General features: G+C 42.4%; 2 protein-coding genes across 3 annotated transcripts in view; one reads left to right on the top strand and one right to left on the bottom strand.

Annotated features, from left to right (window-relative positions):
- Window positions 1-23,211, bottom strand: part of RNF220 (ring finger protein 220) — a 259,384-nt gene that overhangs the window by 210,543 nt on the left and 25,630 nt on the right. The window lies entirely within an intron of this gene.
- Window positions 295-624, top strand: LOC120365993 (small ribosomal subunit protein eS27-like; the record flags this gene model as incomplete). The annotated part of the gene is made up of 1 exon (XM_039473938.2): window positions 295-624. A coding segment is annotated over one exon (270 nt), but the record flags the coding sequence as incomplete, so codon positions are not given.

Here is a 23,211-nt window from a genome sequence, read left to right as displayed (position 1 = left end):
TTCTCCTGCCTCAGCTTCCCAAGTAGCTGGGACTACAGATGTGCGCCCCCACACTTGGTTAATTTTTGTATTTTTAGTAGAGACAGGGTTTCACCTGTTGGCCAGGATGGTCTCGATCTCTTGACCTCATGATCTGCCCACCTCAGCCTTCCAAAGTGCTGGGATTACAAGGTATGAGCCACCACGCCAGGCAAAAACGTCTTTTAACTCAGTTCTTCCACTTCTAGAAACTTACTTGCAGAACTAACTAGATGTGTCTATAAAAACCTATGTGCCACATTCCAGCGGTGACGACCTACCCATGAGAACATTCGTCTCGCAAAGGATCTCCTTCATCCCTCTCCAGAAGAGGAGAAGAGGAAACACAAGAAGAAACGCCTGGTGCAGAGCCCCAATTCCTACTTCACGGATGTGAAATGCACAGCATGCTATAAAATCACCACGGTCTTTAGCCATGCACAAACGGTAGTTTTATGTGTTGGCTGCTCCTCTGTCCTCTGCCAGCCTGCAGGAGGAAAAGCAAGGCTTACAGAAGGATGTTCTTTCAGGAAGAAGCAGCACTGAAAGCACTCTGAATCAAGATGAGTGGGAAACCATCTCAATAAACACATTTTGGAAAAAAAATATATATGCGCCAGAAGTTCTCTGCAGCACTGATTGCAATGATAAAAAACTGGAAGTAAACTACAAGGCTTCCAACAGGAAAACAACTAAATAAATTATGATAGTTCCAAAATACGAAATACCGTTTAGGAGTTAAAAAGAATAAGGTAATTCTATTATAATTGACATTAAAAAATTTTAAACACACATGGTTAAGTGAGAAAAGAAAGCAGCACATTTATGGTATAATCCCGTTTGTATAAAAACTATATTCTAGCTACATAAATGTATACATGTATAAATAGAAAAGGTCTTCAAGGGTACCTATTAAACAGTAAACAGTCCAGTTATTTACGTTTGTGGAAGGGACTAGGCTTAAAGAGGTGGCATAAATTTTACTTTCTAATTATTTCTGTAATTTATTATTTTTTTGCAATGGGCATGAATTTGTTTTATGTTTTTTATATATTTCAAAAGCAATAAAAAACCCAACCTCCTGTTATACCTACAGTAAGATGCAATGCAGGCTTCAGCAAGGGCACTGGTTTTGAAAAGAACAGAGGCCGGGCATGGAATACAGGCTCACACCTGTATTCCCAGCACTTTGGGAAGCCGAGGTGGGCAAATTGTCTGAGGTCAGGAGTTCGAGACCAGTCTGGCCAACACAGTGAAACCCCATCTCTACTAAACATACAAAAAAAAATTAGCTGGGTATGGTGATGCATGCCTGTAATCCCAGCTACTTGGGAGGCTGAGGCAGGGGAACTGCTTGAACCAGGTAGGTAGAACGAGACTCCATTTCAAAAAAAGAAAAGAAAAGAAAGAGGAAGGGAAATCTCTTTCAGATTTCTTTTTAAACATACTTTGTGTATCTCCATTATGAGGATCATCTGAAGTCTGCTGGTATGTATGTATTTGCTTCTACAGACACAGAGACTGATAAGTATTCACCTCTGTGTCTCCAGCGCCTAGCAATGAGTTAAGCATTCGGTAAATGTCACGTAAGTGTATGTTGAATGAATCATAATCTGAGAGATCATAAAAAGGTAGAATAGGAAGGGCATTGTAGCCCATGCCTTAATCCCAGCACTTTGGGAGACTGAGGCGGGAAGAGCACATGAGTCTAGGAGTTAGAGACCAGCCTGGACAACATGACAAAACCCTGTCTCTACAAAAAATATAACAATTAGCTGGGCATGGTGGCACACGCCTGTAATCCCACCTACTTGGGAGGCTGAGGTAGGAGGATCACCAGAGCCCAGGAATTTGAGGCTGCATTGAGCCATGATAGTGCCACCACACTCCAGCCTGGTTGATGGGGTGAAACCCTGTTCCAAAAAAAAAAAAAAAAAAAAAAAGGTAAAACATATGGTTTTTGCTAACTCTTTAGGCGAGATGGAGTGAAGAAGAGGTTTGGAATGGATGATGCTGTCATTACCAGACAGGAAAGAAATGGAAGTTTGGGGACAATTATGGATGATGATAGCTAACATTGAGTGATTACTGGCTATGCGCGGGTATTGTTTTGAATGTGCTGTATCCACTATCTCATCAAATCCCAGAGTAAACTTTTATTTCCTCACACAAAGAAAGAACAGTTCAGAGACTTTCCCCAGGTCATTCAGGTACCTAGAGCCGTGACTGAAACCAACATCGCAGATGCCATGCTCCTTAACATCGAGGTTATACTGTCTCTCCAAACATGGAAAGGTAATAAAATCAGTTTTGACATGCTGAGTTTGAGGTGCTGGTGGAAGAATGATGAGGTGGGGCTGTGCAGTGAGGAGCTAAATATCCCAAGTCAGCAGCTTCTTGGAGCGCACAGAGCTGGAGACAAGCCTATGAGAGTGCTATCTGGGAGGCCAATACTCAATAATAAGTCAACAAATGTTTATCAGGCTTCCACATGGAAGTCAGGCTCAGCTATATCAAGCATTCACTTCATGATACACAGAATGTTTGCTATGTGAAAGTACTGTGATCCAGTATTTTGAGTTGTGGGCCTTTAAAAAAATCTCATGTTCTTAATCAGCCTCTTGAGGGCAAGGGTAAAACACTGAATTTCTTTGCATTCCCCTTGTTAGTGGTCTCAAAACATGTTTGTTGATTAAATGCTTGAGAAGTGTCCTAAATCTCAAGAAACCAAGAAGAGACAGTTTTCATTTCTGTTACTATCTAAAAGTCTATAAAAGGTTTCAAACCAAATAAGATTTTCATCAGTGTCACCAAGGTTAATTGTAGGCATCGGGGGAAAGTTGTAGCTTGGAGCAGCAGGCTGGCTGCCAGAAGGCTTGGGCCACGTGATATTGCTCTTGTCAGATGTATCAAAGACCAGAGTCCAGCGCTCACCCTTGCTGGTCCAGAAACTCAATCCTGTCAGAGTCCAGAGAACCCAGGGAGGCTCATGCATGCCAAGTCCTAAAAAACTGAAGTATAAAACTAGAACGTCAGTTTATTGTATTTATTTTTGAGATGGAGTCTTGCTCTGTCATTCAGGCTGGAGTGCAGTGATCTTGGCACATGGAAACCTCTGCCTTGCAGGTTCAAGCGATTCTTGTGCCTTAGCCTCCCAAGTAGCTAGGATTACAAGCATGCGCCACCACAACCAGCTAATTTTTGTATTTTTAGCAGAGACAGAGTTTCTCCAGGTTGGCCAGGCTGGTCTCCAGGCTCCTGACCTCAAGCGGTCCGCCTGCCTCCGCCTCCCAAAGTACTGGGATTATAGGCGTGATACTGCCCGGCCAAGGTCAGTTTATTAAGATACTATAAGGAATGTGACTGTCAGGAAAATCAGATATTTGCATCCACCATCATCTCCCTGTAGCCAAGTGGTGTGCAAAGCTGAGTACTAGGAGACTGTACAGCAGGCCCAGAAGGCAGGGGCTTAGTAATAGGATTAGAACGCTGAACAGCACAGGCAGGATGAAGCAGGGGCAGAGCATCAGCTTTGGAATCAGAGGCCTGGACACACACAGAATTCTTCACGTACCAGCAGAGTGGCAGTGGGCAAGTCACTCACCTTCTCTAAACTCCAGTTTTTAGAAGGTAAATGATACTTCACTGGCTTATGGTGAGGATTAAATGAGATGATCTATAAAATGCTAAACCAGTCCTTGTCATGTGACAGGCACCATGGTGGCTACATATTCATCTCCCTACCAGGGACACACCTGTTCATGGTTCAAGTCAGCTTTCAGAATATCCTTCGCTCTGAACAAAACTAGGGAGGCAAGACTGGAAGCAAAAGACCATTTAGAAGGCTGCTAAATAATCCAGAACATAGATGCGAGTGACCTAAAATAGGGCTGTATCGGGGGAACAGAGATACGTAGATAGATTTGAAAGCTACTTAGGGGGTAGGTACTATCTTGGTTGTTTTACATAATTATTTATTGTCCTGACAGCAGTTTGTAAAGTAGGTAGCCTATGTTTTAGATGGAAGTGAGAGATATTAAGCGACTAGCTCAGGATCACAGGGCAACGACTGAACTAATATATGAATCACAGCTGGTGTGACTCCAAAGCCTCTCTCCTTTCTATAAACAAAATATAGTGCTGTATATATCGTTCTCAACCAAGATGTCAGTTGTCAGGAATACAGTAATTTCTTAACACCAATAATTACAGTACTGAACTTTAGAAAAATGATTCACTTTTTAGGAAATAAAATGTGGAGTAGATCACGGTTATCATTATAATAATTAACATCACTATTGCTCACTTTCGTTACAATACATTTTCTTAAGGGAGAGAGAGAAAGAAGTGGAGGTGAGCTCATGGACCGGAAATTATGCATCGCTGCATGTTTGTTTATGAGACAGTGTCACCTCTATAACTTCAACAATTATGCCTTATTGAAAACAGTTTAGGAATGGTAAACTGGATTACTCCTGTAATCCCAACAGTTTGGAAGTCCGAGGTAGGCAGATCACAAGGTCAGGAGTTCGAGACCAGCCTGGCCAGCATGGTGAAACGCTGTCTCTACTAAAACTACAAAAATTAGCTGTGCATGGTGGTGTGCGTCTATAGTCCCAGCTACTCAGGAGGCTGAGGCAGAAGAATTGCTTGAACTCGGGAGACAGAGGTTGCAGTGAGCCGATATTGCACCACTGCACTCCAGCCTGGGCAACAGAGCAAGATTCCACCTCAAAAAAAAAAAAAAAAAAAAAAAAAAAAAAAAAAAGGAATGGTTACTCCAAGGAACGGGCCCTCTTTCTGAGCAAAGACAGTCTTAGGTGGTGAAACATCTACGGGATTTCACTGTAACCGTGACAAACTCTTGAGACTGCAGACATAGGTGCTAAGCAAATCATCATCTTTCTAGCACGGTATTCTTCAGATTTTCATGTTCTCAGTCATGTTCACACACAAAATTACAGTTCACCACAAAAACTTAATTTTTTAGATGAAAGACAAAATCATATAACAGATTTGAGCTTATTTTCTACATGAACTGACAAGTTAGGCTTTTCCCACTTTTACCCCTTACTTTTTAACTGAAGCATAAAATCTTACTTTTGTTCTTATAAAATTTTACTTTGAATTAGTTTGAGCCTAAGATTTCATCCTCATGAGATAAATGTAAACCAGCTTTTTTTCCTCCGTGAAGTTAATGCTCATGTGTCTATGTTCCTACTCTAAATATTGCTTAAAGCGATTGTTCTTTTCAGAAGTTTTTCGTAAGTTATTAATTCACTTGACAAATGTTACCACATGCCACCCAAGTACCAGGCTGCCCAAGGAATTTACAGTCTAATAAGGAAAACAGATTGGCATGTACTTAGTAACGATAATCACATTAATAACAATTTCTACTATTTCTCATATCCTTCTCTGTGCCAGGCACTGTACTAGGCCACGAGAACAAAAAGACAATGAAGAAATTCCTCCACCTTCAAGGGGCTTCCCATGTATAATATGATGGAAGAGGCAGGCCTATTAACCAAGAAATGCAAATGATGAAGGATCTCCCATCCCATGCTGATCTTCATTTAACTTCAAGGTCAATGGAGAGTCAACAGGTACACTGCTAGAAATAAAGATTGTGTGTCTGGCAGAATACAGGATGGAGGGATTGATGAGGGATAAGGAGAGTTGGAAAAGGTTTTATAGAGGAGCTAACCCTTGAATTGAGTTTCAAAAGATGAGGAGGTATTCCCCCAATTAAGAGCAAAGGGAAGAAAAAGGGTAACCGTGGCAAAGGCCAATGTAAAACAATTGTATGTGTTTAAGGAACTGCAGGCAGTTTGGTAGAGATGGAGGTTATAGTAAAAAAGCGGGAGGGAGGCTGGGCACGGTGGCTCACGCCTGTAATCCCAGCATTTTGGGAGGCTGAGGTGGGCAGATCACCAGGTCAGGAGATCAAGACCATCCTGGCTAACATGGTGAAACCCCGTCTCTACTAAAAATAGAAAAAAAATAGCTGGATGTGGGGGCACGTGCCTGTAGTCCCAGCTACTTGGGAGGCTGAGGCGGAGATTGCTTGAACCCAGGAGGCAGAGGTTGCTGTGGGTGACAGGGCGAGACTGTCTCAAAAAAAAAAAAAAAAAAAGAAGAAGAAAGGGGAGAGAGTTAAGAAGACCCAGCAAGAGACAAAGGAAGAAATTAGAGAGCAGATCACGAAGGATCTCCCAGCCCATGGTGATCTTCATTTAACTTCAAGGTCAATGGAGAGTCAACGAAGAGTTTTAGGCATGGGAATTACAACAAGGTTTCTCTTAGAAATAGAACTCTGGTTGCTATGAAGATGATGGAATAAAAGGATTTGGGATGGGAGACAGAGAGATCAGTTAGAACATATATTTACAGAAGACATTAATAAGTTGTAATATTTGAATAGGAGAAATATTAGTATTTCAAATATTTCTGCATGTGGGCATTCTCCTAATGCCCACATGAAGAAATTAGGAAAGAGACAACCCAACAGAAAAATGAACAAAACGTCGAACAGGCACTTCACCAAAGAGACTATTTCAATGGCCAATAAACATATGAAAGGGTGCTCTGTCTTACCAGTAACCATGGAAAGGCAGACTGAAACTAAACTAAGAAATCATTATATATCCAGAAAGATGATAACAATGAAAGGCTCTGACAATATCAAATACTAGTGAGAATATGAAACAACAAAAATTCTTATACACTGCTGGAAATAGAAAAAATTGGCAGAACCTCTTCGGAATACAGTTTGACATTAGCTAGTAAAGTTGACGAAGCACTTTCCCTAGGTGCCAGCAATTCTACTCTTGGGTCTCTACCCTAAGGAAGCTCTGGACCTGTATACCAGGATACATATAAAAATGTTTATAGCAGCGTTTCTTTTCTTCTTTTCTTTTCTTTTCTTTTCTTTTCTTTTCTTTTTTTTGAGATGGAATCTCACTCTGTCACCCAGGCTGGAGTGCGACGGCATGATCTCGGCTCACTGCAACCTCCGCCTCCCAGGTTCAAGCGATTCTCTTGCCTCAGCCTCCTGAGTAGCTGGGATTACAGGCGCGTGCCACCACACCCAGCTAATTTTTGTATTTTTAGTAGAGACAGGGTTTAAACATCTTGACCAGGCTGGTCTCGAACTCCTGACCTTGTGATCCACCCGCCTCGGCCTCCCAAAGAGCATTTTTCATAAGTACCAAAGAATTAGAAATAACCCAAACATATATCACCATCAGAATGGATATAGGAATCATGATAGGCTGAGCATGGTGGCTCACGCCTGTAATCCCAGCACTTTGGGAGGCTGAGTCAGGTGGATTGTGCTTGAGTCCAGGAGTTCGAGACCAGCCTGGCCAACATGGTGAAACACTGTCTCTACAAAAAATACAAAAATTATCCAGGCATGGTGGTATGTGCCTGTAGTCCCAGCTACTCAGGTGGCTGAGGACAGAGGATGACTTGAGTTTTGGAGGTGGAGGTTGCAGTGAGCTGAGACTGCACCACCACACTCCAGCTGGGGCAACAGAGTGAGACCCCCATTTCAAAAGCAAAATTCAAAACAAAACAAAACAAATGAAATTAGGGTATTATACAGCAATAGAAATGAAAGAGCTCCGACTACATGCAATAATATGGATGAATCTCACAAACTTAGGGATGAAGAGAAAGAACAAAACACAAACAGTACAAAAAAAACAATTTCTCTCATCTGAAGGTCACAAAATACAAAACTGTATTGTTTGGGGATGCATACATGGGTGATAAAATTATTTTAAAAAGCATAAAAATAATCATCATAAGTCACTGCATGTTCTCACTCATAAGTGGGTGTTGAACAATGAGAACACACGGACAGAGGGAGGGAACACCACATACTGGGGCCTGGGGGGTGGGGGTCTGGGGCAGAATAGCAGGGGGTGGGGAGGTTAGGGAAATACCTAATGTAAATGATGGGGCGATGGATACAGCAAACCAGCACCATGGCATGTGTATACCTATGCAACAAACCTGCACAATCTGCACATGTACCTCAGGACGTAAAGTATAATTTTTAAAAAGTCAACTTTGGGAGGCCGAGGCGGGTGGATCACGAGGTCAAGAGATCAAGACCATACTGATCAACATGGTGAAACCCCGTCTCTATCAAAAATACAAAAAATTAGCTGGGCATGGTGGCACGTGCCTGTAATCCCAGCTACTCAGGAGGCTGAGGCAGGAGAATTGCCTGAACCCAGGAGGCGGAGGTTGCGGTGAGCCGAGATTGCGCCATTGCACTCCAGCCTGGGTAACAAGAGCGAAACTCCGTCTCAGGAAAAAAAAAAAAAAAAAAAAAGTCAAGATGGTGGTTACCTAAGTAAGAAAGAATGGGTTATAATCAAGGAGAAACATATAAGGGGCTTTTCACATGCTGGAAATGTTCTATTCCTTTCTCTTTTTTTTGAGACGGAGTCTCACTCTGTCACCCAGGCCAGAGTGCATTGGAGTGATCTCGGTTCACTGCAACCTCTATCCTGGGTTCAAGCAATTCTCCTGCCTCAGCCTCCTGAGTAGCTGGGATTACAGGCATGCACCACCACGTCCGGCTAAGTTTTGTATTTTTAGTAGAGACAGGGTTTCACCATGTCAACCAGGCTGGTCTTGAATTCCTGGTCTCCTGATCTACCCACCTCGGCCTCCCAGAGTGCTGGGATTACAGGCGTGAGCCACCGCCCCTGGCTAATGTTCTATTTCTTGAGCTGGGTGTGGTTTCATGAGTGTTCATCATGTAATTTTCTAAATGTACACGTATGTCTTGTGCACCTTTCTGTATGTATGTAACATTTCAAAATATAAAAGAAAAAAATGAATGTACTTGGGGAAAAAAACCAAGACACTCTTTAACAGCTATGTACTGCAAGATATGCTTTTATAAATGAAAAGCTAAGAGAAGAAGGATGGTGAGAAAAGAGCCTAGAATGGGAGGCTGAAGAGTTGTGGACTTTTTGTGGTGGGAATGAGCAGTGTTAGGTAGGCAGGTGACACGAATGAGTCTGCATGCTAGCAAGACTCTTAGCAGCAGGGTACATGGAATGAACTGGAAGAGAGCAGACACTAATGCCACAGAGCATGATAGGAGCCTCCTGCAACAGTGTGGTAAGACAGCAGGAGAGCATGAACTATGGGGAAAAAAGTAGAGACAGATGGAGGTATTTAGTAAGCAGAATTGTTAGGCTATGAAAATTGATTAGATACAAGGGGCGAGGTAATGGAGGAATCCTGTTTCTAATTTGAATAATATTAGCATGATAAATCAAAACAGGCAATACAAGGGGAGATACAGGTTTAGTGTGAGAAAACGGTAAATTTCGTTTTAGTCCCAATGAGTATTCAGTGCCTGCATGACATCCAGGAATAAAAGTCTAGAAGGCAGCCAGGTACACATGAGTAAAGCTCAGCAGCAGAGATATTTGCTCTGGATCCTGATGATTCAATATCTAGGTCTCGAACTGTGAAATGGTTCCATGTGGTTTGGGCCACCACCAATTATTTCAGAAGTCTCATTTCCACCGGGCATGAGGGTGGAGCAAGAGAGCCCTCCAGTAGGAGAGTGGAGAGCAAACAGGGAAGGTTCCGAACTTTTCAGCCAAAGCAATTGAGTAAACAATGGTGCTATCATCCGAGATGGGGAGACCTCATAAAGAAGCAAGATGATTTCTGGTTTTGTTTGTTTTTAAGAGGGGCAGGCCAGGCCCAGTGGCTCAGGCTTGTAATCCCAGCACTTGGGGAGGTCTAGATGGGCAGATCACTTGAGCCTAGGAGTTCAAGACCAACCTAAGCAACATGGCAAAATCCTGTCCCTACTAAACATACAAAAAAAAAAAAAAAAAAAAAAGCCGAGCATGGTGGTGCACGCCTGTAGCCCCATCTACTCAGTGCTGAGGTGGGAGGATTGCTTGAGCCCAGGAAGTCAAAGCTGCAGTGAGCCAAGACTGCACCATTGCACTCCAGCCTTGGCAACAGGAGTGACACCCTGTCTCAAAAAAAAAAAAAAAAAAAAAAAAAAGAATGTGCATGGTTGGGGGGGCAGCGGGGTGGGAGCAAAGAATCAAGAGCTCTCCTTTGGACTCTTTTTTAGATAGTATGCTGGAAGTGTCTTTTCAGGCCGGGTGCGGTGGCTCACACCTGTAATCCTAGTACTTTAGGAGGCTGAAGAGAGCGGATTGCTTGAGCACAAGAGTTGGAGACCAGCCTGGACAACATGGCAAAATCCCATTTCTACTAAAAATACAAAAATGAGCCAGGCGTGGTAGTGCAGGCCTAAAGCCCCAGCTACTTGGGAAGCTGAGGTGGGAGGATCACCTGAGCCCAGGGAGTTTGAGGACGGGAGGCCGAGGCTGCCAGTGAGCCATGAGCATGCCATGAACTCCAGCCCAGGTGACAGTGCAAGATCCTGTGTCAAAAAAGAAAAAAAAAAAATGTCTTTTCAACATCCAACTGGGGACATCAGGTAGGCAACTTTGTGTACCAGTGTGGAGGTTAGAGGACAAAGTCAAGGTTAAGAGTTATAATTTTGGAGGCCGGGCGTGGTGGCTCAAGCCTGTAATCCCAGCACTTTGGGAGGCCGAGGCAGGTGGATCACGAGGTCAAGAGATCGAGACCATCCTGGTCAACATGGTGAAACCCCGTCTCTACTAAAAATACAAAAAAAATTAGCTGGGCATGGTGGCGCGTGCCTGTAATCCCAGCTACTCAGGAGGCTGAGGCAGGAGAATTGCCTAAACCCAGGAGGCAGAGGTTGTGATGAGCTGAGATCGCGCCATTGCACTCCAGCCTGGGTAACAAGAGCGAAACTCCGTCTCAAAAAAAAAAAAAAAGTTATAATTTTGGGTTTCACTGGTATAAAGACAGCATTTTAGGGTTTCCTGACCTAATAATTCTAGGCTGGGTGCTACTCCTCTGAATATACCATATACTTATTCCTTTTAAAATGCAAACCTCAGTGTTACGTATTTGACTGTTTCCACATCTGTATTCCCCATAAGTACTGTTAACTGCTTGAAGGTAGAAGCTGGGTCTTCTTTTCATTGGATTCTTATGACCTAATGGCTCCTAGCACCTAGTAGCTACTCAATAAATTTGTGGAATGAATGATGAAATGCTGCTGACTCCTCTTATCATGTCTCGAGTATGCCCTGCACTACATTCAACAGAGATCACAAACCTTCTTCATACACTAAGTTTCCAGCTGCTCCTCCATTCTTTCCTCCTCAGTTCTCCACAAAGTACCTTGTTTCCTACTTTCAAAGCAAAGGCCACTAGCATCTCCCTCCTCATCCATTTACAATGTTCTCTTCTTTCAGAATATTGCTCATGCCCAAGGCTAATCCTTCTCTCTCCCACGCTGACTCGGTCTTTTACTTCTTCCTGTTCGGTATGATTACGCATTTTATCTCCCACGTATCCATTCATTCATGCCAGCTTAGAGAATGTGAAGGTACCATATTTACCCTAGAAAATACTAGATCTTGAATTTAGGGAGACTGACTAGAGTTCACATTCTGATGGTAATGTTCTCTTTAATATCCTGCCAGCCATGACTTTCCTGGCTCAGAAAAATGCTTGGAGCTGTGACAGCAAATTAAAAGCCTCAGTCCCTATGGCTGCTTAGGGGTGGGGAGGCATGGCCTGACAAACTCTTCTCTCAGCTGCTGGACAAGATGGGATGGCACTAGGACAAGGATTTCCCCCTTTAGCTGAGGATCAGCATTCTTTCTTTCCAATGATAATATCTTGGAAGTGGCTGTCACAACAGGTTCTAAGTGAGGGGATGAGTCAAGTCATATATTCTGACGTCCAGGAGTCCCCCTTGACAGGCTTCACATGGGACTCCCCAGGCCAGCAGTTCTCCTGGGCAACGCAGTCCTGGATCTGAGGGTTAACACCTGGGCAGAGCTCGTCCTTGAATCTGGCTAATGTCAAGGCCTCTGGAGCACCTGGAGGAGTTTTTCTTTGAGACTCAGGGAACGGGAGGCACAGCTCCAAAGAATTTCTGCTCTAAGCTCTTTTACTTCCATGCTGGGTCCCAAGCTCACCCATGATTAATACTGCCTCAACAGAAAAAGCATCAAGTTGAGAAGGTGTCTGTTCTTAGTCGGAATTCTTTCCATCCTGATCTAAGAGATCACTGGGTAGAGCTTTCTGAAGTCTGCTGGAGTGACAAAAGGGGAAGAGCACAGATTTTTGGCATCAGACAGGTCTGTCTTTGAATCTCAGCTCTGCCACTAACTAGCTGTATATTGGTCAAATGTCTTAAATTCTCTGAGTCTCCGCTGCATTATATAAAATGGAGACAATGTCTACCTGCAGGGCTGTTAGACAGTAAATTTTAAATTTATTTCCTCTCTACTTTTTCTCTATAGCGACTGGCTAGGAACATTAGCCCCAATGCCAGGGTCAGCTTTGACTAAGTCCCCCCATTCTTTGCTATGTCCTCTTCATCTTTTGCCACTCTCCACCCTTGCACACTGCACACCTGCTAGAGCGAACCCTTTTCAGTTTCCTGAATGCATCAAGCTCTTTCTGGACTGAGCTGGCCAAGAGAACTCTCTGCAATGATGAAAAAGTTCAGTACCTGCTCTGTCCAATATAATAGCCACGAGGCACATGTGGATAGTCGCCATTTGAACTGTAACTGGTGGGACTGATAAAAATTAATTTTAATTAATTTAGATTTAAATATACCCACGTGGCTAGTGGGTACCATGACTTATTGTTCTAGACTGTAAGTCTTTGCATTTGCTCCTTCCTTGCATGAAATGTATTTACCCACTCTTCGCCTAGCTAACTTCTACTCCGTCATAAAACCACAGCTTGAGCATCTGTTCCTCCAGCATGCACATCCTGTGTCCCTAGATCAGTTACATTTCCCTTTTGTTCTCTTCTATAGCAGCCTCTACACGTCTTTTATCGCACTCATCACATTTTATTTCAATTATTTGTCTGTCTGTATTTTCCACTAGTTGTAAACTTCTCAGTTATCTTGAGGACCTATGGACTTCCTCTCGCAGGTCTGGGTACCTCTCATCTTCCTTTTGAGTGGACATCCACAGGAACTTAGTATCTAGATTTTTTTTTCCCAAATGGGGCACTATCTTTGAGATAACTACTGCACATTTGAATAGCTTTAGGGCTTAATTAGAAGTGGCCATGTAGCTTTCTAAGGATAAGCCAAAAGGGGAAAAAAAAATGATAAAATGTCTTGTTAAAAAGTAAAAACTTAAGGCTATTCTGAGCACACTGCCTGTGGGGTAGCCCCGTCCACAAGGAATAGTAAAAGATAAGATGAAATAAAATAAAAATAAATAAAAACAAATAATAACAACAAAAAGCTCCACTGCCCTAAAGTACCAAGACAAATGATAACCTGAAAAAAAAGTGCAACAAATACTATAGATTTAAAAAGATTACTATCCTTCCTATAAAAAAGATCTCTTAAAATCAATTAGAAAAGGACGGAAACCCCATAAAGGACACAGATAACCAATTCCAAAAAGAACATATCCCAGCACTTTGGGAGGCCGAGGCGGGTGGATCACGAGGTCAAGAGATCGAGACCATCCTGGTCAACATGGTGAAACCCCGTCTCTACTAAAAATACAAAAAATTAGCTGGGCATGGTGGCACGTGCCTGTAATCCCAGCTACTCGGGAGGCTGAGGCAGGAGAATTGCCTGAACCCAGGAGGCGGAGGTTGCGGTGAGCCGAGATCGCACCATTGCACTCCAGCCTGGGTAACGAGAACGAAACTCGGTCTCAGAAAAAACAAACAAACAAACAAAAAACATAGACTAATCCCAATAAACGTTTTTAAAAATGTGTAGCTTCACTAGTAACTAAAGAAATACAGATTAGGGTGTGGTGGCTCATGTCTGTAATCCCAGCACTTTGGGAGGCCAAGGAGGGCGGATCACGAGGTCAGGAGATCGAGACCATCCTGGCCAACATGGCGAAACTCCATCTCTGCTAAAAATACAAAAATTAGGCTGGGCACGGTGGCTCATGCCTGTAATCCCAGCACTTTGGGAGGCCGAGGTGGGTAGATCACGAGGTCAAGAGATCGAGACCATCCTGGTCAACTTGGTGAAACCCCGTCTCTACTAAAAATACAAAACATTAGCTGGGCATGGTGGTGTGTGCCTGTAATCCCAGCTACTCAGGAGCCTGAGGCAGGAGAATTGCCTGAACCCAGGAGGCGGAGGTTGCAGTGAGCCGAGATCGCGCCATTGCACTCCAGCCTGGGTAACAAGAGTGAAACTCTGTCTCAAAATAAAAATAAATAAATAAATAAATAAATAAAATACAAAAATTAGCTGGCTGTGGCAGCACGTACCTATAATCCTAACTACTTGGGAGGCTGAGGCAGGAGAATTGCTTGTACCAGGGAGGCAGAGGTTCCAGTGAGCCAAGATCGCACCACTGCACTCCAGCCTGGTGACAGAGTGAGACTCCGTCTCAAAAAGTAAATAAATAAAAATAAATAAGCAAATAAGAAACCATTTTGTCTATTAAATTGGCAAAGATGAAAAATATTATAATGTGTTGATAACAGCATAAAGAAAAGGTAATCTGGCAATTGGCACAAAGATTTAAATATGCCTAACTTTTTATCCAACAAATCTGCTTTTGGGAATATATACTAAGAAAATGATCAGACACTTGACAAAGGTAAATTCACAAAGATATTCTTTGCAGTGTTGTTTCTAATACTGAAAAGCTGGAAACATCCTAATTAGACAACTGGAGATTGGTTAGATAAAATGTAATACATCCCTGCAATGAACTACTAACTAGCTTTTAAGAGTGGTGATGGTGAGAGAGATTTATTTTGACATTGACTAGTATCTGTAAGAAATGAATAAGTGAAAAAGAGTGTAATAAACTAGCATTTGGTATGACCCTATTTACATCAAAACACACTGATCTACTTATCTATCTACTCATTAAAAGGAATCTGGAATGATATATACCAAAATACTAATGATTTTTGTCTGTGTGTTTTATTCTGTTTCTCCACTAAATATCATAGCAGAGAGCCAGCGGGAGATTCTCCATAGGATTCTCTGGTATAAGGTTTTTGTCTCCTTAAATGGGTCACAGGGTACCTAGGAAACATCCAGTATTAGGTTCCCTGGCTGATGTAGCTGTAAGCTCAGCGGGAGCCTAGAATAATACTTGCCTGTAGTATTCATTGCTGTATCCAGTGGGCCTAAAATTGCCTGATACATAGTAGGTATTCAATAAGAATTTGAATTAATGAATCATATCAGAGTACCAACTTTGCTTAATGATAGGCATATTAGGCCGGGGGTGGTGGCTCAAGCCTGTAATCCCAGCACTTTGGGAGGCCGAGACAGGTGGATCACGAGGTCAAGAGATCGAGACCATCCTGGTCAACATGGTGAAACCCCATCTCTACTAAAAATACAAAAAAGTAGCTGGGCATGGTGGCACATGCCTGTAATCCGAGCTACTCAGGAGGCTGAGGCAGGAGAATTGCCTGAACCCAGGAGGCGGAGGTTGTGGTGAGCCAAGATTGCACCATTGCACTCCAGCCTGGGTAACAAGAGCGAAACTCCGTCTCAAGAAAAAAAAAAAAAAGATAGGCATATTAAAATATTTTTTGACAAAATAAAACTGAAGTACAGGCCAGGAGCAGTAGCTTACTCTTGCAATCCCAGCACTTTGGGAGGTCAAGCGGGAAGGATCGCTTGAGTCCAGGAGTTTGAGACTAGACTGGGCAACGGAGTGAGACTCCATCTCTACAAAAAAAATTTTTTTAATTAGCTGGGTGTAGGGGTGCATGCCTGTAGTCCCAGCTACTTGGGAGGCTGAGGTGGGAGGATCACTTGAGCTCAGGAGGCTAAGACTGCTGTGAGCCATAATCACAACACTGCACTCCAGCCTGAGTGACTAAGCAAAACGCTGTCTCAAAAACAAAAGACAAAAAACAAACTAAAGTACAAAATTTACAAAAATTTAAGCAATACAAGACTTCCAAATAGCTGACCCTTTCTATACACTATTGCAATGCTGGAGGGCAGAAGTTAATTTTGTTCTACGTGTGTATTTTCCCAGAAGAGTTGGAGAAACAGTAAGTCGTGTCTTTGTTTGAGGACTTTCCCACTCCATCATGAGGCCAGGTATTACAATCTTTAATTTACAGATGAGAAAATGAAGGTTCAGTGGTTGCAAGGTCACACAGTTACACAGTAGATTGAATCAGGATTCAAACCCAGGCCTGTGTGTCTCCAGAACTCATCTGTGGTTTTGAGAGGTTGAAAGTGAGACAATGAAAAGGACATTGCAGATCATGACAGCTACTGTCTGCACTTCTTAACAAGTCACCATCCCTTACCCCTGAGCTCCCAGGTCTAAGAGGTGCTTTTTCTTAACCCTTGGAGAATCCAGAGGATGATTTGTCACCAGGGTTATTAGCATTTCTCCCTGGATATCGACAGCTTGTCTTTCCTCCCTCCAACCAGTGACTGATTTCTTCAAATGCTCGCCAAATACAGCCCAAGTCACCATGGTAAACGTATTGACAGAATCATATTAACAGCTACTGAGCATTTACAGGGTTGTAAGTTATGCAGGGCGGGGAAAGATAAGAAAAAACACAGGGAAATAAAACAAGTTCAATCAGCAGTGACAATTATTTATTTAAAAGCTGCTGGTTGGAACAGTTTTTAAAATATATTTTAATTGCTAATTATGGTTTCCAACAGGAGAGCGGCCTCTATCAGAGTTGCTCCTCCTTAAAGCTAATCATTAATATTTTAGCGGCTTGGCTCAGAAACTGTGCTCATGCAGTTGGCCCACCCACAGCTGTGTCTATGCAGTTGACTTTCACTTTAGCTGCTCCCTAGGAAACAGAAATTCTATGGCATCAGTTGGTCTGCTATGCCAATCCCAAAGTCTGCTTGCTATTCCACTTGCCATAAGGCAGGAGTCGTCTTCTAAATTCTTACTTCTCTGAAGATGGAGGCTGGTTCAATAAGCAAAATTGTGCTCTAAGCCACCCAAACAACTGTCAATTTTTCAAAGGAATGACCTATCTTTTCTAAGTTAATTTACACCTTTTATTGGGGGACATAAGTGTTGCCTTAGGCAAGACAGAGAATCCTGAAGAGTTTGTTTTCAGTTTCTAATTCCCTAGGCACTTCTATATGAACCTCATAACAAATAAGGTCAGCCTCTAGGCCCGGGGAGGTGCTGGGGGTAAACAGGGGAAAGGGCGCTCTGGGGTCCCAAGAGTGTGAGTATGTTTTGGCAGAGCCCCATCTCCCAAGTTTCCAACTTCACATGCTTCTTAAGGAGAATCTAATCCTCAAGGGAGAATTTAATCTGTTCATTTGCACGCATCTCATCAGCACCCTGCTTTGTTGAGGACTGTTTGATGTCCTAAGGAAAAGACTTCGAAGTCTTTTAAAGCCTTTTTGATGTGAACCAGAAAATCACGTTTTGTCAAGAGTGCACTCAACTTGAACCTCAAAAGGTTCAGGACTCAGAAACCACACGGTTCAAGTGGGATTTAAACTGGGCAAAATCACTTCCTTGTCTTTCCCTGCAAGTTCCTCCCCTGGCCTTTGTGCTGCAGTTTCTGTACACTGTTGGGCCTTTTCCGCTTTTAATTCTCTCTCTTTTGCTCACACATGCGTGTATGCATGCACACACACAATCTGGACAAGAAAATCTAGAAAAAAAGAAAAATATATGACCCCCAAAAAAGTGGCTGTCTTTCCACTCAGGTAAAAGCTGTCTCCCGCTCCGCTCTGTCCTCACACATTCAGAATGGTCATTGCTGGGCCCCCGAGAGGCCCGGGCTGCTTTAGGTGAGGGCCAAATGATTTACAGAGCCAAACAACTATGATTACATCCTTAATCGAGGCATTTAACTAGGTACAAGACAAGAACTCCCTGTGCTCCAGGGACCTTTTGCAGAGAAAAGTGGAAACTTGCTTCAGGGACTCTATGCCAAGGGGGCATATACCTTAGGACACTTCTGTTAAGCTCGGAAATGGAAAGAGAGGAGATCTGACTCCTACTAAAATCAGGGGGAAGAGCTGAGCTGACAGAGAAGCTTCTAACCCCAACTTTCTCTATCCAAAGGTTTCTTCTATATTTTTCCCCTATTTTTTTTCTTTTTTTGTGAAACAGAGTGTCGCTCTGTCACCCAGGATGAAGTACGTTAGCACGATCTTGGCTCACTGCAACCTCTGGTTCAAAGGATTCTCCTGCCTCAACCTCCCAAGTAGCTGGGATTTCAGGCAAATGCCACCATGCCCAGCTAATTTTTGTATTTTTAGTACAGAAGGGGTTTCACCATGTTGGCCAGGCTGGTTCAAACTCCTGGCCTCAAGTGATCCACCCACCTCGGCCTCCCAAAGTGCTGGGATTACAGGCGTGAGCCACTGTGCCTGGCCTTTTATTCCTCTTTAGACGTGAAAATCCAATTACTCAAAGACAGCAAAAGTTTAGATTCAGGAGACAGAGTCTCAATTGTGAAAAGGTACCAAGTGTTCCTCTTTATCCTAAAGAACTCTGGTGCCTTGTTTCCCCATGGCTGTAATCACACTAAACTTTCATTGACCACAATCTCAAGGTATCCTCATGTCCTGCCAGCTATAGTAGTCACTATTTATTGAGTGGTTACCATAAATCAGGCACCGTGTTCTAAATATATTATCTCATTTAATTTGTTCACTAGAACAAAATGATGAGTCAGCTGATTCCCATTGTGCAGACATGGAAGTCCCAGGCCTCAAAAAGTTTAAATTACTTGCCCCAAAGCAACATAGCTAAGAAGTACCAGAAATGCAATTAAAGCCCAATTTGTTGCACTCCACAGTCCATGTTCTTGGGGTAGCACCATGTTGCTCAGCGTGTTGCACCCCATCGCAGATTATTTGCTGTTTTTTAAGGCACTTCACATTTTAGACATTTATTTATTTGACATTTATCAAGTACCAACTATGGGAAGGGTATGGTGGATATTTCAAAAACTATAAGACATTATTCCTTCCTCGTTTTTTTTTTTTTTTTTTAAAGATGGGATCTTGCTCTGTTGCCCTAGCTGGAGTACAGTGGTACAATCCTAGCTCCTTGCAGCCTTGAACTACCAGGCTCAAGCCACCCTCCCTGCCTCAGCCTCCTAAGTAGCTGGGACAGTAGGCATGCACTACCACACCCAGCTAAGTTTTACATTTTTTTAATAGAGACGGGGGTCTTGCTATGTTGCCCAGGTGGTTTCAAACTCCTGTGCAATGGCCTTTTCACAAGTCTTCTGTTACTAACACTTTCCCTCTGTCAATCTGTTAGTCACACGGTAACCAAAGTAATCTTTTAAAGTGATAGATCACAACATGGTACTTCTCCCTGTTTAAAACTCTTTATGGCTTCCTGATGAACCCAAAATAAAATCCATCTCTCCGTGGCCTAAAAGATCTACAGAGGTCCGGCCCCTCTCCATCTCATCTCCTACCATATTCTCCCAAATTCACTCTGTCCCAGACCTCAGGCCTTCTCCCCACTCCTCAAACATTCCAGGACCCCCATTCCCAAACGCTTACATAGTGGTCCCTGGCTCATCATTTCACATTTCAATTCAAACATTATTCCAAGGGCATACAGAACATATCTGACACAGCAGGTCATTTTTAAATGACAAATAACTAATCATATAATAATCAGTCATAACAATTTTCTTGATTCCAGGTAATAATCAGTCATAATAGTTTTCTTGATTCTTTAATTTTAATATAAGCAGTTAATGATTTTAAAAGAATGTTTTATTTTTTGAGACAGAGACTTGTTCTGTCACCCAGGCTGAAGTACAGTGGCACAATCGCAGCTCACTGCAACCTCCGCCTCCCAGGCTCAAGCAATTCTTGTGCCTCAGCTTCTGGAGTAGCTGGGACGACAGGCATGCGCCACTGAACCGGCTAATTTTTACATTTTTAGTAGAGATGGGGTTTCACCATGCTGGCCAGGTTGGTCTTGAACCTCTGGCCTCAGGAGGCCTCGGCCTCCCAAAGTGCTGAGATTAGAGGCATGAGCCACCACACCTGGCCATTATGTTTTAAAGATGCTCACATTTAGTAAACTATTCACTAGGCAAACTAAAATCTGCACATACCAAACAAAAATATTACACCCTGCAGTTCAGTTTATTTCGGTGTTTTAAAACTTACACACATATAAGAACTCCAAGTGGTCACAAAGAACGACAGAATTTAAAAAACTTCCAATTTTCGTGACTTTCTCTTTACAGTTCATGTGCTGTCATTGTTTATTTTGAATATACTGTGTGAACACAGGAAGGAATATGCTGTGTCATAGGAGCTGGAGATACAAACTGTGTCCTGTAGAAGCTCAACTGCTTCTGAACTGTTAACGTACTTATTCTCAAATCAAGCTGAATTTGCAGATGTCAGGGGCCCACAGTACAACTGGAAGTTCTCCAAATTCCTCCTTGTAGATGACAATGGTCATTAAAGGACAAATAATTTAAAAGTGCTAATTTGGCCGGGCATAGAGCTCACACCTGTAATCCCAGCACTTTGGGAGGCTAAGGCAAGTGGATTACTTGAGGTCAAGAGTTTGAGATCAGCCTGGCCAACATGGTAAAACCCCATCCCTACAAAAAATACAAAAAGTAGCTGGGTGGAGTGACGTGCACCTAAAGTCCCAGCTACTCGGGAAGCTGAGGTAGAAGAATCACTTGAACCCAGGAGGCGGAGGTTGCAGTGAACCGAGATCGCATCACTGCATTCCTGGGTAGAGTGCCTGGGGCAACAGAGCAAGATTCAAAAATAAAAAGCTACTTTGAAACTTACATACATATCAAAACCCAAGAGTAACCACAGCAATTTTTTCAAACTTATACCAACAAAATATTTTTGTGGGGAGAAATATTTTCCAACTGGCATTGTTTAAAACTGCCCACAAATGATGATATTAAAAAGCAGACCAGAGCTTTTCGTGGTGGTGCACACCTGTAGTCCCAGCTACTGGAGGCGCTAAGGCAGGAAGATTACTTGAGCCCAGGGGCTTGAGGCTATAGTGCACTATCATTACACCTGTGAAAAGCCACTGCACTCCAGCCTGGGCAACATTGCAAGACCTTGCTTCTAAACAAACAGGCCAGGCATGGTGGATCATGCCTGAAATTCCAGCACTTTGGAAGGCTGAGGCAGGTGGATCACTTGAGGTCAGGAGTTCAAAACTAGCCTGGCCAATATGGTGACATCCTGTGGCTACTAAAATACAAAAAATTAGCCAGGCATGGTGGTGGGCACCTGTAATCCCTGCTACTCGGGAGGCTGAGACACAAGGATCACTTGAACCTGGGGGAATGGAGTGAGCCGAGATCGTGCCAGTGCACTCCAGCCTGGGCGACAGAGTGAGAACCCGTCTCAAAAAATAAAACAAACGAACAAAAGCAGACAAACTTTTAGTTGATTATTGTTTTAAAATGCCTCTACAGAGAAACAGGATTCTGTTCCGCTCTCCAATGCATACTTTATCGCAATAATAAAAAAAAAAAATCAAAGTGCTTTAACATGGGGAAACACAGGGTATTACGAGAACAAAAACATCGTTGAAGAAGTGGAAGAACTACAGGAATATAATGTCCCAGAAGCCATGGTAAGAGGAATTCCAAGAAGGATGAAGTAGCTGGTTGCAACCAATATACAGAGGATTCCTCTTCTCAAGCTGGGTGCCAGGGCCAACTGGGAACAGGGCCCAGAGATCTCCCTCTCTGCTACATGAGAAGGTAAAACCCAGGTGCTTTCCTCTGGCTGAGATGTGAATTAATTCAAAGGGAAAATGTCTTATATTTGGCCTTAGCCTTACTATCAGCAGCAGGAAGATCGATGAGCACGTATCATATTGAGCCAACGGCTCTATGCTCTCCAGACCCTAATCCTGCAACAAACACAGCTGATGGCTACCACCAGCCCTGCTGGTGCATGAGGAGGAAAGTGATTCCACTCAGAAGATGGGCTGGGATGTAGTCATCTTGCCCACTCCTATGGGGCTGCAGCACCAAGTTAAGTGGGGGGAAGTTTCATAGATATAGCCACAAACGGAGCTGGTTAATTGAAATTCCATTTAGCACTCCCATGTGCTGTCTGTTCACTTGAAGAAAGCAGCAAGCATTTGACCACTTCAAGTCTTATTTCATTTTTAAACTAATTTCACTATATAGCTCCTGGACCAATCTATGCTTTTTGGATGGTGAAACTGAAATAACCATCAGTTAACCTTTCTACAAACTAACTCAGAAAAAAAAAAACAGATTCAGAAAAGAAAACTAATTTTGTAAACACACACACACAAATCATTTCCTGGCAACTGTGACTGTAATCCCATCCACTTGACCATTTGGAAGAAACAGAACTAAGTAGTAATTATAGAACCAGAGAAATCATTCCATTTTATCAATTCATCTCTCCAAGATTCAATTATAAATGCTAGGTTATGAGTCTGTCCTAGAATATAATCTTCCAAATCATCTTTTAAAAATAAACTTTTATTTTAGAATAGTTTTTAAATTTATGGAAAAATTGCAAAGATAGAAGAGGGTTTCCATATACTCTTCATCCAGTTGTCCCTCTTATTAGTATATTAGTAATATGGTAGATTTATCACAACTAATGAACCAATATTGACTAATACATTATTAACTATATTTAGATTTCCTTCGTTTTTTTCTAATATCCTTCTTCTGTACTAGTGTCTCCAAATTACTTTTTTAAAATCATAAACTAAATTTTCATCACACGTTAACTTTTCAAATACTGCAAAAGAGCATACGAAAAAAAAGTATTACTTGCTTCTTCCTACCTAGTCATACTTCCCAGGGGAAACTATCATTAACAGTTTCATATGTATCCTTCTGACATTTTATATGCATATATAAAGATAGACATGTATGTATTTTTTTTCTATACAAAGAGGTTTTTTTTTTTCTCTCTGTATCTTGTTTTACATATAAAAGCACTTACGGTTCTAACTCATTTTGTTAACCACTAGTATTCTATAATATAGATACATCATTACTTATTTTACCAATTCCCTATAATGTACATTTAGATTGTTTCTGTTTTTTTTTTTCTCATTACCAGCAATATTATAA

This window comes from Saimiri boliviensis, chromosome 11 (genome assembly GCF_048565385.1).
Source record: "Saimiri boliviensis isolate mSaiBol1 chromosome 11, mSaiBol1.pri, whole genome shotgun sequence".
NCBI lineage: Eukaryota > Metazoa > Chordata > Mammalia > Primates > Cebidae > Saimiri > Saimiri boliviensis.
This window is presented reverse-complemented; position numbering and strand designations above follow the sequence as displayed.